General features: G+C 42.9%; 1 protein-coding gene across 3 annotated transcripts in view; it reads left to right on the top strand.

The window, feature by feature from the left end:
* Window positions 1–17,192, top strand: part of PHKA2 (phosphorylase kinase regulatory subunit alpha 2) — a 119,202-nt gene that overhangs the window by 82,733 nt on the left and 19,277 nt on the right. The window contains exons 25-30 of one of the 3 annotated variants that reach the window (XM_088451631.1): window positions 128–206; window positions 1,405–1,534; window positions 3,249–3,350; window positions 3,829–3,947; window positions 10,510–10,539; window positions 14,568–14,618. In XM_088451631.1, coding sequence (XP_088307757.1) covers window positions 128–206; window positions 1,405–1,534; window positions 3,249–3,350; window positions 3,829–3,947; window positions 10,510–10,539; window positions 14,568–14,618 — 511 coding nt within the window. The remainder of the gene's footprint in view (window positions 1–127; window positions 207–1,404; window positions 1,535–3,248; window positions 3,351–3,828; window positions 3,948–10,509; window positions 10,540–14,567; window positions 14,619–17,192) is intronic. The other 2 variants (XM_088451632.1, XM_088451633.1) reach the window with 2 other exon arrangements.

Here is a 17,192-nt window from a genome sequence, read left to right on the forward strand (position 1 = left end):
TTGAAAGCTCTTCTGAACCTTTGCCCATGATGCTACTCTTGGCCTAGTTAGGCATGGTGTGCAGTATAAGATTATGACTATGGCGAGTATTTATACATGCATTTAATATTGACTTTTATTACCACAGTCCTTTGCCTCCAGAGGAATTGGCTGATCTAATCTACAAAGCAAGTGGACAAGATATAAGTATTGCTGTCCTCACACAGGTAAGGATAGATAGGAGAAGTGCTTGCATGGAACTAGTGAATAAAGCGAACCTGGATTCCTTTTCATGAATGTTGACACTACCTTCCCAGGCGTATTAATGGTGTAAATGTCTGAAAGTCTATACAAACACTCAGGGATAGTGAAAAAAGAGTGATGAAAGTGCAGACTGTACCTGTGAATATCACTGCAGTTTAGGATGGGTTTACTGATATTGTACAGGTCACTAACTATATTTCACTGGAGAACACCATGGAGGTCATATTTGGTCATTCAGCATTTTCCAAAGTGCATCTAGATTTCCTCCAAAGTACATACATTACGGCTGACAGTTGCAGGGGCGCAGACGTTTCTGCAGGCCGTGGGGAGTAGTTGGGCAGAGTGGGGGTGTTCCAACAAAGTACAGAAGAGGTGCATGGATACGCCTAACTTTGAGGTGCTGTGCAGAAATGTGATTTCGTTTTAGCACATCCAGGTTGATAAATTGGGATAAAGTGGTGGAGAAGGTGTATGTTTAGTGCCATTCCTAGCTGTGTGGAGCCAATTCCACGCTGCAAAAGGATTGGAATTTTGCACTTGTTTAGGGTTGGTAGGCTCCAGATCTAGTCCTATGCTTTATTAAACCCATTCTGCACCTATTAGAGAAGAGTCTTTCTAGATGCCCTTCAAGCAGTGTTATACTGTACATACAAAAATGCCATTGTAATAACAGTCCCAATGTTGTTTCATTTTTAATAAAACATTGTATTTATTATTGAAAGTGACACAAGTCCAACTTGGATGTGACTTTTACTCTTGTTTGCCTGTACATTGCAACATCTCCTACATTTAAGTAACAATGTTTGCATGTATGTTACAAAAAATAGACTTGTGTTTACGTCTTATTATTGCCTATTATTTCTCTCATCATTCACTCTGACATGGGATGCCATTGAAAGTAGGGTGTAGAGGCTGAAAAAAGCTTGCGTAGAGCATAATTATATCATTAATATACAGTATATGTCGCTATAAAGTCAGAAAATATACAGTTGTTTACATCACTGAATAAGGAAAAGTGACACCTGTGTGAAAAAACGTCCAAAAATGATCTAAATATGGTCATCTAAGATATAATTTTCCTTAGATCCCTATAACCAAATACATTTTTATATTAGTGATTATGTAAAAAAGCATGAAATGTCTGTATGTTTCCCTTCCTAGGAGATAATGCTATATCTAGCAATGTACGTCCGCTCTCAGCCCAGCCTCTTCGGAGAGATGCTTAGGCTGCGCATTGGTCTCATCATCCAGGTGATGGCTACTGAGCTCGCCAGGAGCTTAAACTGCTCAGGTTAATTTTACAACTTGATCCTTCAATGTACTAGAATCCAGTTGATTTACTATTATTATATAATGCTGTTTGCCAGCTATGCATGTTGTACATGTCTTTAGAAAATGAGGGCCTGATTCAGCAAGGAACGCAAGTGAGAGAACGCACGCACTTGGGCGATGTTTGCACACTGCGCATGCGCGAACTAGCCAGTGCGATCGGGTAAGGGTAAGCAGACTACACGCAGTCTGTACGCAGACCCTTCCGATATCGATTGGAAGGAAGTGTCGTTTGTGGGTGGTGACGGAGGGTGGTAGGGCGAACGCAGGCGTGCCTGTGGGTTGGGACGACGTTATAGGGGCATACATAATTAAGGCAGTGCGGCGACAGACGCAGACAGACGACTCGGTGCACGCAGGAAGTGGCCAAAATCCTGCACGACATCAGGTCAACCTCTATTGTGCGTATGGTTCCGATGGTACCGATGTTTCCGCTGTCTTGCGGACTACTCAGGCTTTGAGTAAAGGGAAGTGGCCGGCATTATGTAGTGCTGGGCGTCTGCATCTTATGCTGCGGTTGCTGTGCGTATACATAGATTAGCATATACACACAGCGGCCTAGTGCGCACGTTCTCTCCCTTGCGTTCCTTGCCAAATCAGGCCCAGAAACACAAACAAATATTAAGCAACAACTCAACAATAATTTCAAGAACAGTAATTTTGACAGAATCTAGTCAGTCTTGTAAAGATATAGGGGTCTATTTACTAAGCAGCGTTAGGAGACAGAGTGAAAAGTGATAAGAAAGTGATAAGGTGCCAGCTGATTGGCTGGCACCTCATCCCTTATCACTTTTCACTCTGTCTCCTAACACTGCTTAGTAAATAGTCCCCACAGTATCTGTACAGCATCCCCTGTCTGGGTGCGAGGTGCTGGAGAATGGGTTTTTCCCTACAATTTCAGATTTATATAAACTTTACTGCAATGATTTATAAGCACTTCTGTATATAACAGTATTGTGTAATAATTGCTCATTTGTTCTAATTTAACAATATTGTTGTTTTTTTGTGTAAATACTTTTGAAATTGATATAATTACCTTTAGTCTGCCAATAACCCCATATTACTCTCCCATATTTGGCGTGTCTTAGTTGTAAACTGGCCCATTTTATTTCTCTCTCCACCATTTGCAATTGTATTATTAGCATCATTATTGCCTTATGTTCAGGGGCAACATATGTTAAAAGGTTGATTATCATGAAACAAAGCCATATGCTGAATAATATTGAAATTAGACAACTTTTCCTATTTGGACCCAGAAGGCAGTAACCTAAAACTCCTTTTTTTAAATCTGAAGTATACTCCTAGATTTAATACCACAAATGTACAGCTTACTTAACAATCAATTTACTAATGCTCAATGGGAGATCCCAGAGAGCACAGATGCAGGTGGGAGGTGTGGGGGGAATGGGGCATTGGAACGTATAATCTTAGTAGGGAGCAGGGCAATAATTCACTGCAAATCACGTTATCGTCATCAGGCCCCCGGACCGCCCACTTCCCTTGTAAAATGGGCGGATGCAGGAGGTTGGTTTAGTCACTCTGGAATCCGGGAAAGCTCGCTGACATTCGGGGGTGTCTACTGGATATTCCAAGACAGTAGGCAACTATGATTTACACTAATAGGGCATCAATTTATTTCTACACATCCTCTGAGCCTAATGTGAGTCTCTTTGTAGGAGAAGAAGCCTCTGAAAGTTTGATGAGTCTCAGTCCTTTTGACATGAAGAATCTGCTTCATCATATTCTTAGTGGGAAAGAGTTTGGTGTGGAACGCAGTTGTAAGTGAATCCAAATATTTTAGGATACCATCAAAAACCACTATATGAAATTTCAGTGTTCACAAAGTTCAAAAATGTTCTTTTATTCTTATATGTTATTCACTAGAGAACTGTTCTGCTGGCGTTTACAGCATTGTATGGTTGTAAGAAACATTTGCCTGGGGTATATTTATCAGACCACCCATGGGGTTATTGAAGGAACACTGAGTAAATGTTAAAATGACTTGGTCGGCTCTTCCCCGGGAGCAGCATGCTGAATGACAGCTAAAATTAATTAAAATGAATATAGAGGTGTATTTATTTTCCAAGTAATAAAATGTTGAAACGCGGAGTAGCCCCTTAGTAGCTGTTATATTAGTAGAGATGTGACAAGGTGATTACTGATTGCTTGGTTCTTAAATGTCAATTTCTGGGTTTTGTAAAACACGCATTCTACTTAAATAAAAGTGATGTACGTTTTTCCTTTGTTGTTTTATAGTGCGCCCAATTGAGTCATGTGCCACCAGCCCAGCTATTTCTATTCATGAGATGGGACACACAGGGGCCACTAAGACTGAAAGAACCGGCATTAACAAACTGCGAAGTGAAATGAAGCAAGTAAGTTTACTGTTGTATCACCTGTTTCTACGTGATGCTTTAAATAAGTAACATATAATATATGAACCCTACCTTGTGAGTACACCCAGCAATGGAAGTATTTTTCACATTATTATATATTATTTTAAATGCGCCACAAGTGGCCCGCAGATCCCTATAGATGGCATACAATAAGATATTTGTACAGTAAGACAGTATACAGTAAAACAGTACAGTACAGTAAAACAGTAAAATGAAGGAACAAATCACCCTACAACTCTTCCAGAACTGCTTCTATTAGTTTTCATTAAAATTTCTGTAGTGTTTTAAATTCAAATGTGGTAGAAATCTTTAACTGAGTTTGGTTGCTAAGCATGTAAATACCCCCTTCCTCTTCCCTTGTACATAGGCCAACGTAGCTGACATAGGGGCCTATTTATCAAGCAGTGAAAAGTGTGGAGAAGAGAACCAGTGGAGAAGTTGCCCATAGCAACCAATCAGCTCCTACCTATTATTTTATAGACTGTACTTGATAAATGCTACTTCAAAGCTGATTGGTTGCTAAGGGGAACTTCTCCACTGGTTCACTTCTCCACACTTTTCACTGCTTGATACATAGACCCCATAGACTCTTAGAGACTGAGGAACTCATGTGCAGCTGGACATATTTTTGTCCTGAAAGTTAGCAGGAAAGACACATACATAAACACCCCACCAGCTCCACAAAACTAGCATATGTGTCAGGTTTACTTCAGTATAGTGCAGAGTTGTGACTTGACAGCGATAGTAGCAAATGTGAAAGTTTGTACACAATATAATAATACTAGTATAGGGACCTGGCATATGCTGGGTCACCATGGTCCGGCCTGTTCAGTCCCCGTCTCGCTCCATCCTGCCTCCCACTATATAGTGCGCCTTCTCTGCCCTTTCCTCTGTCCCGTCCTGCCGCGCTGTCTGCCGGCCTCCCCCGGACTGCATACTTACCTCCCTGCAGATCCTCCTCTCCTGATAAGGTCTGTCCCATTTCCCTAGCAGGGAACCATGGGAGGGGCTGCATGCTTGTGGGACATACCTTAGAGAATTATTATATAGATATTGAAGAGAGACTTGATGTGACCACATTGAACAGTGACCCCTGGATGAACAGAATTTGTGTGGTTAGTGTCACAAAAGCACTCGCCTGAGCCTGTGATACGCCAACATGACCTATTCCATTAGGTACAAAATGCTCTGCTCCTGGACTTCCTTCTTAATTTATTATTGCAGCCACCTGTGCTGAAACACCTGTCTCATCAATGACCTAGTTAAACACAGGTGACTGCAATCATACATTAGGTGGGAAGTCCAGGAGCAGAGTGTTTTGTACCTAATGGAAAGGGTCATGTTGAAGGGTAGGTCAGGGGCTGGCTGGCAACTGTTAGCCTGGGGGGCAAATGTATGCAGGCGGCCCTGGCAGAGGAGTAGTGTGTAGCCAGGGGTGCCCGGAACACGTGCTACGCCCCCCCCCCCCTCTCAAGTGTTCCAGGGAGGAGGCAGGTCCTTATGGGATTAATGTAAAGTTAAAATAAAGATTAGGGGCAGCCCCCTGTAGTGGTGCCCATATGCAGGGCCCCCCTTATGCAGGCCTCCCAGTAGTGATCCCCCCCTATTCAGTGCCCCCCCCTGTGCAGTACCCCCAGTATTGCCCTTTATATAGAGCCCCCAGCAGTGATCCCCCTATGCAGTGCCACCAGTGGTAGTCCCCTCCCTCCTATGCAGTGCCCCTAGTAGTTTTCCCCTCCCCCCTATGCAGTGCCCCTAGTAGTTGTCCCCTCCCCCCTATGCAGTGCCCCTAGTAGTTGTCCCCTCCCCTTGTAGTGCCCCTAGTAGTCCCCCTCCTTGTAGTGCCCCTAGTAGTAGTCCCCCCTTGTAGTGCCCACAGTAGTAGTAGTCCCCCCCGTGTAGTGCCCCCAGTAGTAGTCCCCCCCCTTGTAGTACCCCCAGTAGTGATCTCCCCCTTGTAGTGCCCCCAGTAGTAGTCCCCCACCCTTGTAGTGCCCCCAGTAGTGATCTCCCCCTTGTAGTGCCCCACTGTAGTGCCCCCAGTAGTGGTCTCCCCTCTTGTAGGGCCCCCAGTAGTGGTCTCCCCTCTTGTAGTGTCCCCCCCAGTAGACAAACGTAATAAAAAATAAAAATAAACACTTACCTGAATCCCCGCTCCCGCTGCTGCCATACGCTCCTCCGTCCATTCTCCCAGGCCGGCATGCTCTGCATTATGGGAGAGACTTCATGACGTCTCTCCCATTACCCACTGCCGGAGCCGGAAGATGGAGCGGCTTCGGCAGTGGGCGCAGCAGTCAGTGAGAGTCTGACAGACTCTCATTGACTGCTACTTAAAACAAACACACAGCTGCCGGCGGCTGTGTGTTTGTCAGTCACTGTGTAGTGCTGACCGAACTCCGTCCGGTCAGCGCTACACGCGTGGTGCAGGCAGCAGAGACACAGACTGCCCGCAGCCCGCATGGTGCTGCGGCCCGGGGGGCACATGGCACCCTGCCCCCCGGCCCAGCCCACCTCTGGGGTAGGTGATACGTTTGTGTGTCAAAGGGTTCATTTGGGCACAGCCTACTGGACTGTCTAGTCACTACTAAAATTATCAGATTTTTTTTTTTTTTTATATGGCTCCACATTAAGTACATTAGTTGGAAACAAGACATATTTTTATCAAGTACAAATAATCACTCATAAAATCCCCAGTCAGATAAATGACAAAATACAATTAGCTTTAAGAGAGGAAAAAAGTTCCTGATTATTTATTTCTGGAGACTACAGTACTTCCTACTACAACACATTTTCATTTTGGTGACTGTCAATGGTAATAGACTTCTAGGGCCTGATTCTGAGGGGTAAATTTACTAAAGTGAGAGTTTTTAGAAGTGGAGATGTTGCCCATAGCAACCAATCACATTCTACTTAACATTTAACTAGCACATTCTAGAAGATAATAGCTAGAATCTGATTGGTTGCTACGGGCAGCATCTCCACTTCTAAAAACTCCCACTTTAGTAAATTTACCCCTGAGTTGGGAGCAAAGCAAAAAAGAGCAAGTAAAGGTGCATATCCACTACACAATAAAAATGAACTATTGATCAATTACGACATCGTTATCGTTCAATCGTTCATTCATTGTGCAGTGAGTATGCCGGCAACGACCAGCAGTGCGCGCTCCCGCTGGTCGTTGCTGGCATCTGTCATCGCCTGAACATGCAGGCCAACCTGCTGATATCGACAGGTTGTGCATGTTCGGGGATGAGGGACGGTGCCTGCACTGAATTACATATCATTCAGTATGGGCACATTATCCACTGCACAGGATGATGAACGATTACGATGTTGTGATCGTACAGTCGTTCTACACTCGTGTAGTGGATATTTACCTTTAATGTTCACCAGGAACAAACCATGTTGCAATCCAAGGGGTGCAAATGCATTCATTATTTTTGTATGCAGGGAAAATACTGGCTGCTGTTGTAAATGCTGGCCAGCTTTTTTTTTACGCTGCAAATTAGATCTAAGCTTGGAAACATCCTTCTCACATCTAAATATCTCTGCACATTTTACAACTGCCCCCCCCCCCCTGCAGTGCAACATGGTTTTACCAAGGGGCCGGTTACAGTACTGTACTTGCTCTTTTTTATTTACTCCCAACTCAAAATCGGGCCCCTAATATCTTATGGCATTGTCTTCCATAGTTCACTTCATTCATACATTTGCTCATTCATTCATTTAATGGTACAAAGCTTTTGTCATAAAAATAAATCCTTTTCACACCTGAATATAAATGATAACTTGTCACTTTATTGTAGAAACACAGAGCACCCTAAATGTAGATATGGTGACTGCAAGGAACAATATATCGGTGTATTTCCATATTCTTACTGCTAGCCAGCAATCCTCATATGTCACAGCTCCCTTGCATTGTGAGCACTTGGGATGAATAAAGACAGCCACCCTAAACTGATTACAGAACAGTGCCCCCGTGTGTATATAGGGCACACAGTATTTCTGTACTATATAGGAACCATAGAATTTTAGTAGAAATTCACTAGGTCAAATTTCACAAGTCCTCTTTATACCCATATTATCTACTGTAAGTAAATCTAGCTTGGATTTGTGTGAGTGCGCTCTCATTAATTGATTCTACATGCATTTACTCAATACATAAGAATTGTAGAAAATTAATGTTTCTGTACATCAAATATAAAAGGTGTGGTAACTTTATACAAAAGTCTATGCACAGGGGCAGAACAGTGCATCGCTGAGCCCCAAGCTGTGGTAACTTTATACTGAAGTCTATGGACAGGGGCAGAACAGCGCATCACTGAGTCCCAAGCTGTGGTAACTTTATACTGAAGTCTATGGACAGGGGCAGAACAGTGCATCGCTGAGCCCCAAGCTGTGGTAACTTTATACTGAAGTCTATGGACAGGGGTAGAACAGTGCATCACCTATCCCTAAGCTGTGGTAACTTTATACTGAAGTCTATGGACAGGGGCAGAACAGTGCATCACCTAGCCCTAAGCTGTGTTAACTTTATACTGAAGTCTATGGACAGGGGCAGAACAGTGCATCACCTAGCCCTAAGCTGTGGTAACTTTATACTGAAGTCTATGGACAGGGGAAGAACAGTGCATCACCTAGCCCCAAGCTGTGGTAACTTTATACTGAAGTCTATGGACAGGGGTAGAACAGTGCATCACCTACCCCTAAGCTGTGTTAACTTTATACTGAAGTCTATGGACAGGGGCAGAACAGTGCATCACCTAGCCCTAAGCTGTGGTAACTTTATACTGAAGTCTATGGACAGGGGCAGAACAGTGCATCACCTAGCCCCAAGCTGTGGTAACTATACTGAAGTCTATGGACAGGGGCAGAACAGTGCATCACCTAGCCCTATGCTGTGGTAACTTTATACTGAACTCTATGGACAGGGGCAGAACAGTGCATCGCTGAGCCCCAAGCTGTGGTAACTTTATACTGAAGTCTATGGACAGGGGCAGAACAGTGCATCACCTAGCCCTAAGCTGTGGTAACTTTATACTGAAGTCTATGGACAGGGGCAGAACAGTGCATCACCTAGCCCCAAGCTGTGGTAACTATACTGAAGTCTATGGACAGGGGAAGAACAGTGCATCACCTAGCCCCAAGCTGTGGTAACTTTATACTGAAGTCTATGGACAGGGGCAGAACAGCGCATCACTGAGCCCCAAGCTGTGGTAACTTTATACTGAAGTCTATGGACAGGGGCAGAACAGTGCATCGCTGAGCCCCAAGCTGTGGTAACTTTATACTGAAGTCTATGGACAGGGGTAGAACAGTGCATCACCTATCCCTAAGCTGTGGTAACTTTATACTGAAGTCTATGGACAGGGGCAGAACAGTGCATCACCTAGCCCTAAGCTGTGTTAACTTTATACTGAAGTCTATGGACAGGGGCAGAACAGTGCATCACCTAGCCCTAAGCTGTGGTAACTTTATACTGAAGTCTATGGACAGGGGAAGAACAGTGCATCACCTAGCCCCAAGCTGTGGTAACTTTATACTGAAGTCTATGGACAGGGGTAGAACAGTGCATCACCTACCCCTAAGCTGTGTTAACTTTATACTGAAGTCTATGGACAGGGGCAGAACAGTGCATCACCTAGCCCTAAGCTGTGGTAACTTTATACTGAAGTCTATGGACAGGGGCAGAACAGTGCATCACCTAGCCCCAAGCTGTGGTAACTATACTGAAGTCTATGGACAGGGGCAGAACAGTGCATCACCTAGCCCTATGCTGTGGTAACTTTATACTGAACTCTATGGACAGGGGCAGAACAGTGCATCGCTGAGCCCCAAGCTGTGGTAACTTTATACTGAAGTCTATGGACAAGGGCAGAACAGTGCATCACCTAGCCCTAAGCTGTGGTAACTTTATACTGAAGTCTATGGACAGGGGCAGAACAGTGCATCACCTAGCCCCAAGCTGTGGTAACTATACTGAAGTCTATGGACAGGGGAAGAACAGTGCATCACCTAGCCCCAAGCTGTGGTAACTTTATACTGAAGTCTATGGACAGGGGTAGAACAGTGCATCACCTAGCCCTAGGCTGTGTTAACTTTATACTGAAGTCTATGGACAGGGGCAGAACAGTGCATCACCTAGCCCTAAGCTGTGGTAACTTTATACTGAAGTCTATGGACAGGGGCAGAACAGTGCATCACCTAGCCCCAAGCTGTGGTAACTTTATACTGAAGTCTATGGACAGGGGCAGAACAGTGCATCACCTAGCCCCAAGCTGTGGTAACTATACTGAAGTCTATGGACAGGGGCAGAACAGTGCATCACCTAGCCCTATGCTGTGGTAACTTTATACTGAACTCTATGGACAGGAGCAGAACAGTGCATCACCTAGCCCTAAGCTGTGGTAACTTTATACTGAAGTCTATGGACAGGAGCAGAACAGTGCATCACCTAGCCCTAAGCTGTGGTAACTTAATTACTTTGTTTATTTACTTTATTTTGCTTTCTGGCAATCACCTTATCCTTTATTTCTGGTTTCAGATGTATAGGAGAGTTAGTGCAGACGAACAGGTGAATAACGACCAGGATTTCATCTACTTAAGTCTGTTTAATTCTTTATAGTGCTGAGTCACCAGTTTTTGAATATAATTTTCTGTAACTAATCCCTACACAGGTTTATTTTAAGGTAATTGTAATTTACATCTCGTACTTAAAAATAAATACATTTTTATGCACTTACAAATTATAAATCAGAATCTGAATGCTATTTAAATACCTTTTTATCTATAATTTTCAATATGCACTAACATATTCCATACCTCGGGGTTGAAATATTTGCTGCATGCATCTTGCTTTTAATTCAAGGACTCCTAGCTACAATATAAATACTTCTGTATGACTCTCTCTCAGCAAATTGTTGGTTTGCATGTTTGTGGCATGCGACTGTCGGCAAACAAAGGATTTTCTTGTACATATTTAAATTCCACACAAAAAGATATTCAGGCAAAATTAGTAGCCTATTAAATAACCTTTCTACTCACTACCTTGTCTACTGGACTTAATAGCATTAATCATGCAAGAAAAAGACAGTTCTGTTGCCCCTTTATACCTAATAGAACTGCCAGTTGCTGTGATTTCATGTTACACTACTGTCATTTAGCTAAGGGATTCCACAGGACGCACAGTTCTGAATATTGGAATTGTAACTTCTATCTCCCAGGAATTTCAGTTTCTGGCCTACAGTATACTGAGGCACATCCTGCTAACAAAGGGAGTGACTCAGGATTTTTATTAAAGTTCTAATTATCCAATTAATGTTAAGGCTGGGCATGAACTATATAATTATCTGTCAGACATCTGTCCAATCTTGCTGGTTGCAGAGCCGTAACTAGACTTTTTGGTGCCCTGGGCCAGAAAGAGCACCATCGTCCGCCCCACCCCTGTCCTGTTTTTCAAATAAGGACATAAGACGCGCGCCTGAAAAAGGGGCGTGGCATCATAGGGAAGGACTATGACAAATCTGCTTTGACCCATACGATGATGAAGGGTTACAGTACCAATCCCTTTGTACCACTGTTATCCAGGTATCACTGCCAAATACAGTGTGAATCCAATGGCTGCAGTGTTGATACACATTAATTTATGCAGTATAATTAACCAGCTGTAGATGTGCATCTGCAGCAGGTTTTGTACGTCAGTACAGCTGTGCATAAGCCAGTAGCCGGCGGTGTAGCTCACCGAATGAAGGTATAGAAAGAGTGCTACTTATAGTGTATATGCAGCAAATATCAGCGGTGGGGAGATCCGTGCAGCTGATCTTACCAGCAAGGGTAATTGAGATGTACTGGTAACACCTGGGTCTGGAATCGGTGGCTGTGTTCAGGGTTGCCATCAGAAATTGTAGGGCAGATAGCTCCATGTGTAAGGTGTCTGACTGCCATGTGAGAAGTGAGAGGTTTAAGTCCCAGGTATGACAGTATTTTGAAATGTGCGTGTTAAATAAAAAGGATGTGACTGGAGGTGCTTGGGGAGGCGGCCAGATGGAGGGATAGTCAGCTAGGGAAGAGATAGGAGCGGCCAGTAGATGCCGGGGATAAATAAGAGGAAGGTACAAGTGAGAATGACTATAAACCGAAAATTGACAGGCCCGAATAGCGCCCCCTGCCCTATGCACATTGCACATGTCGCACCTCCCTAGTTACAGCTCTGCTGGTTGGAAGAAAAATGTTGTAGTATATGGGAGCAAATGACAATCGAGCATTTGCTCACAAACACTGGAAAACAGGCAAAAATGGTCGTTCAGACAAATTGGTAAAATCAAATGAAATTGAACAATCGTTTTTTTGTTATTTTGTTATTTTTCCAGTGTTTGGGACCATAAGATAGAATGTCATTTGCTCCCATACATTACAAGGTTTTCATTCCAATCTGCCAAATTAGACAGATGTCTGACAGATAATTGTATAGTGTATGCCCAGCGTTAGACATTACAGTTTGTGGAACAACAATTATAATCTGTTTTGTCCTAATTACAGTACAGTATGTAATTTATCTGAGGTGAAAATCCTAGTCTTAATATGCTTCGCTTTGATGGTATTTGGAATTATCCTGTTTTCCATGGATAATGTTGACATTATTGAATAAGTGACAATATCATTACATACAGTCAGGTGCATAAATATTGGGACATTGACAGAATTTTCATATTTTGGCCTCTAGTCACCACCACAATGGCTTTGAAATGGGACAAACAAGATGTGCTTTAACTGCAGACTTTCAGATTTAATTTGAGGGTAATTACATCCAAATCAGGTGAACGGTGTAGGAATTACAATGTGCCTCCCGCTTTTTAAGGGGCCAAAAGTAATGGGACAAACTAAACAATCCTAAATCTAACTTTCACTTTTTAATACTTTGTTGCAAATCCTTTGCAGGCAATTACAGCCTGAAGTCTGGAACGCGCAGACATCACCAGATGCTGGGTTTCATCCCTGGTGATGCTCTGCCAGGCCTCTACTGCAAATGTCTTCAGTTCCTGCTTGTTCTTGGGGCATTTTCCCCTCAGTTTTGTCTTCATCAAGTGAAATGCATGCTCAATCGGATTCAGGTCAGGGGTTTGACTTGGCCATTGCATAACATTCCACTTATTAGCCTTAAAAAACTCTTTGGTTGCTTTTACAGTATGCTCCGGGTTATTGTTCATCTGCACTGTGAAGCGCCGTCCAATGAGTTCTGAAGCATTTGACTGAATATGAGCATATAATATTGGCCAAAACACTTCAGAATTCATTCTGCTGCTTTTGTCAGCAGTCACATCATCAATAAATGCAAGGGAACCAGTTCCATTGGCAGCCATACATGCCCACGCCATGACACTACCACCACCATGCTTCACTGATGAGGTGGTATGTTTTGGATCATGAGCAGTTCCTTTCCTTCTCCATACTCTTCTCTTCCCATCACTCTGGTACAAGTTGATCTTTGTCTCATCTGTCCATAGGATGAAGTTCCAGAACTGTAATGGCTTTTTTAGATGTTGTTTGGCAAACTCTAATCTGGTCTTCCTGTTTTTGTGGCTCACCAATGGTTTACATCTTGTGGTGAACCCTCTATATTCACTCTTGTGAAGGATTCTCTTGATTGTTGACTTTGACACATATACGCCTATCTCCTGGAGAGTGTTCTTGATTTGGCCAACTGTTGTGAAGGGGTTTTTCTTTACCAGGGAAATAATTCTTCTGTCATCCACCACAGTTGTTTTCCGTGGTCTTCCGGGTCTTTTGGTGTTGCTGAGCTCTCCGGTGCATTATTTCTTTTTAAGAATGTTCCAAACAGTTGATTTGGCCACACCTAATGTTTTTGCTATCTCTCTGATGGGTTTGTTTTGATTTTTCAGCCTAATGATGATGGCTTGCTTCACTGACAGTGACAGCTCTTTGGATCTAATATTGAGAGTCGACAGCAACTGATTCTAAATGCAAATGTCACACCTAGAATCGACTCCAGACCTTTTACCTGCTTAATTGATAATGAAATAATGAGGGAATAGCCCACACCTGTCCATGAAATAGCTTTTGAGTTGATAGTCCCATTACTTTTGGCCCCTTAAAAAGTGGGAGGCACATATAGAAACCATTGTAATTCCTACACCGTTCACCTGATTTGGATGTAATTACCCTCAAATTAAATCTGAAAGTCTGCAGTTAAAGCACATCTTGTTTGTTTCATTTCAAAGCCATTGTGGTGGTGAGTAGAGGCCAAAATATGAAAATTCTGTCAGTGTCCCAATATTTATGCACCTGACTGTATATACACTGTGAGGTGGTGTGAAGCATAATATTTTCTCCAGTAATGGTCGATTATCAAGTATAAAACACCTCTGTCTATTTTTCAGGGCCTAGATGGTCAGTCAGCTGAATAATCTTTGATGGACCAGTTCTATATCATAATGTCAAAACTGAAATGTCATTTCAATATTTTTCTAACATACAAATGTTTACTAACTATCAGCTTTCCACACCCATCTTCTTTCCATGTGCATGGGATCCATTGCATGTCTAGCATCATTTACACACTTTATTTTCTGTGTTCTCCTGTAGTTCTTGTTTGGGCATTCTGTAAGCAGCAGCATCCATTCATCAAGGTCTACGGTAAACCCATCATATGTGTCCTTGTGCTTTTCTGTCACAGCTTCTCTTATACCAATGGTTCTCAAACTCGGACCTCAGGACCCCACACAGGTCACGTTTCAGGCCCCCACACAGGTGCACAGGTGTATTCATTACTCATTGACACATTTTTAAAGATTCACAGGTGGAACTAATTATTTCATTTGTGATTCTGTGAGGAGACCTGGAAAACATGCACTGTTTGGGGTCCTGAAGACCGAGTTTGAGAACCTGTGTCCTGTACCATCCTGTGTTCTGCATTCCATTGTGTTGTTGTAAGGAAAAGTACCTGATAAACAAATTGTCATTATTCGATTCAATTATATACAGTACATGTGCCATTTTTTGTTAGGCCAAATTGTTTTCTCATCATGAGTCCATAAATATTGCTCCCACAATGCACTGCACATTGCATTGCTGTTTTATTGTTCCATTGCATATTGCATTATGACAAAGATTACCATTGGCTGGTATTTTTTAATTCACTGAAGAGTAAAGAAATATGCAGGCTGTTTGTGTTTATTTATTTATTAATTCCATTTTTAAAAGCATCATTAAATAGCGCATCTTCATCACCACATCAACTACAGTTAAATAACTAATGAAAATAAAAAAGCATAAAATACCAATATTTCAGAAGAAATAAACTTTATAACAAAGCTACAGGGAGTAGAGATCGAAACTGAATACATGCAGGGACAGTGGAAGGGTATGTAGTCATTATGTCGACAGAATGTTGATACCAGAATGTTGACATGGTGTAAATGTCGACATGGTCAAAATGCTCACTTGGTCATTACGTTTACATTGTGAATGTCAACAGTCATAATGTCGACATTACAGGTTTAGGATTAGGTTTGGGGTTATGTTTAGGCTGTGGATAAGGTTAGGTTTAGGTTAGGCCATCGTTAAGGTCGATATGCACAATGTTGATATTATCACCATGTCAACATTCTGAATGTGAACATAACATAGCAGACCCTGGTGGAAGATATTTGGGAGCCCTAAACAAGGTACCTCGCCCAGCTGAGGTTGGCCCCATACACCATCTAAGATGGTGCCCCTACCCCCCTTGGAAGATGCACCCTTCTTATTTTAACGTTGTGCTCCTAAGTCCTCTGCTTATCTTAGCAGGCAGGAGGTGGCATTTCCTATTCCTCAGTGTGTATTGCTGCAGTTTTATGTCATAGTTCAGCACCACACTCTCAGCCCATTACTGACATTAAGGGAGTAGCAGCCAACCCAGCTTCACAGGTAAGAAACTGCTGACTGCTTCTTCTCCATGTGAGCGACAGGCGTTCCATCTGTAAAAACACTGGATTAGTCACATGATATCACTCATGCAGTGTTTAGGCACCCTTTAACCATTGTTAGCCTTCATTCCAGCACCCTGCACCTGTCACAACCCGTGCAGTACCTCTTTCCTGAATGGGGTGACATCCAGTCAGTGGATGCAGAGATGCAGGTGACTCTGAATCAATCATAAGGTCACAGAGGTGTATCCACAGCTATGGCAAATGCGAAGGTGACTAAAAATTATTCCGTCGTTCCGCTCTCAGAATCAGGCCCTAGATTTCTAGACCATGAAAGTTAAAGGTATTGATGGAAAGAGCTGTTAGGGAGTCCACACGAGTCTTGAAGATTATCAAAAAATTATCGTCATAATTGTGCTCAAACAATATTATACCCTATCTACTCCAATGGCCTGTATCTAGCAAAATGACGAAACATTAATCCAGAGCAAATAGATTTAAAAAATATTAAATATATAAATCTGGCCAGGTCTCAGCTTCCTGCGAAAATGTATGAACATTCCCGTCCCTGACTCCCCAAGAAAATAAAGAAAAATACACATACTGCTAGACATTAACAATAAATCCTGAAGACTCATCCATCCAAGGACACACAGGATAGAGCAAAAACATTCTTGGATGAATTTTGTAGCTTCAACCCAATTGGACTAATCTTCAGATAAGTCACAACAGATCCAGAGATTGCTCTTTCATAGAAGGCGTGCATACAGCTGGTACAGAACCCTGGGGTACAGCCATCATGCCACCAAGCTTAATAAGAAGGCTCTGAGTAGAGGCATTAATCGCCCGGAGAAGTTGTAATAAAGAGTCAGCCATCTTTACTAATTTCCAGCAGGAAAACTTCAGAATGTTAGAGGTCAAGCACAGCAGAGACAATTAAATATCAAGCCGGAAGGTGAGCAAGATGGCCGCAGCTAGCAAACCACCAGAGCTCACCCACAGACGAGAAGAAGACAGCATATGTGGAGAAGAAGCACCAGACAAGATGACCGCTGAATCAGGAGACGAAAAAGCAGCACAACCGCAGCACTAGTGATGGCAAACAAGCATGGAGAGTACTCCACCAGATCAGAAGCACCAGAATAACAAGTGGATCTGCACAGCAGCCGAGGAGAACCATGACAACAAGATGGCAGCGGTCCGCGACCAGTACTCTTCAAACGCCACAGCAGACGGACGGGATCCGAAGAGGAGATGGATGGCGGGAATAGGCAACAGTATCTCAATGGGTGGGGCCAGGAAG

This window comes from Taudactylus pleione, unplaced genomic scaffold (assembly GCF_031769625.1).
Source record: "Taudactylus pleione unplaced genomic scaffold, aTauple2 ptg000026l, whole genome shotgun sequence".
Classification (NCBI taxonomy): domain Eukaryota; kingdom Metazoa; phylum Chordata; class Amphibia; order Anura; family Myobatrachidae; genus Taudactylus; species Taudactylus pleione.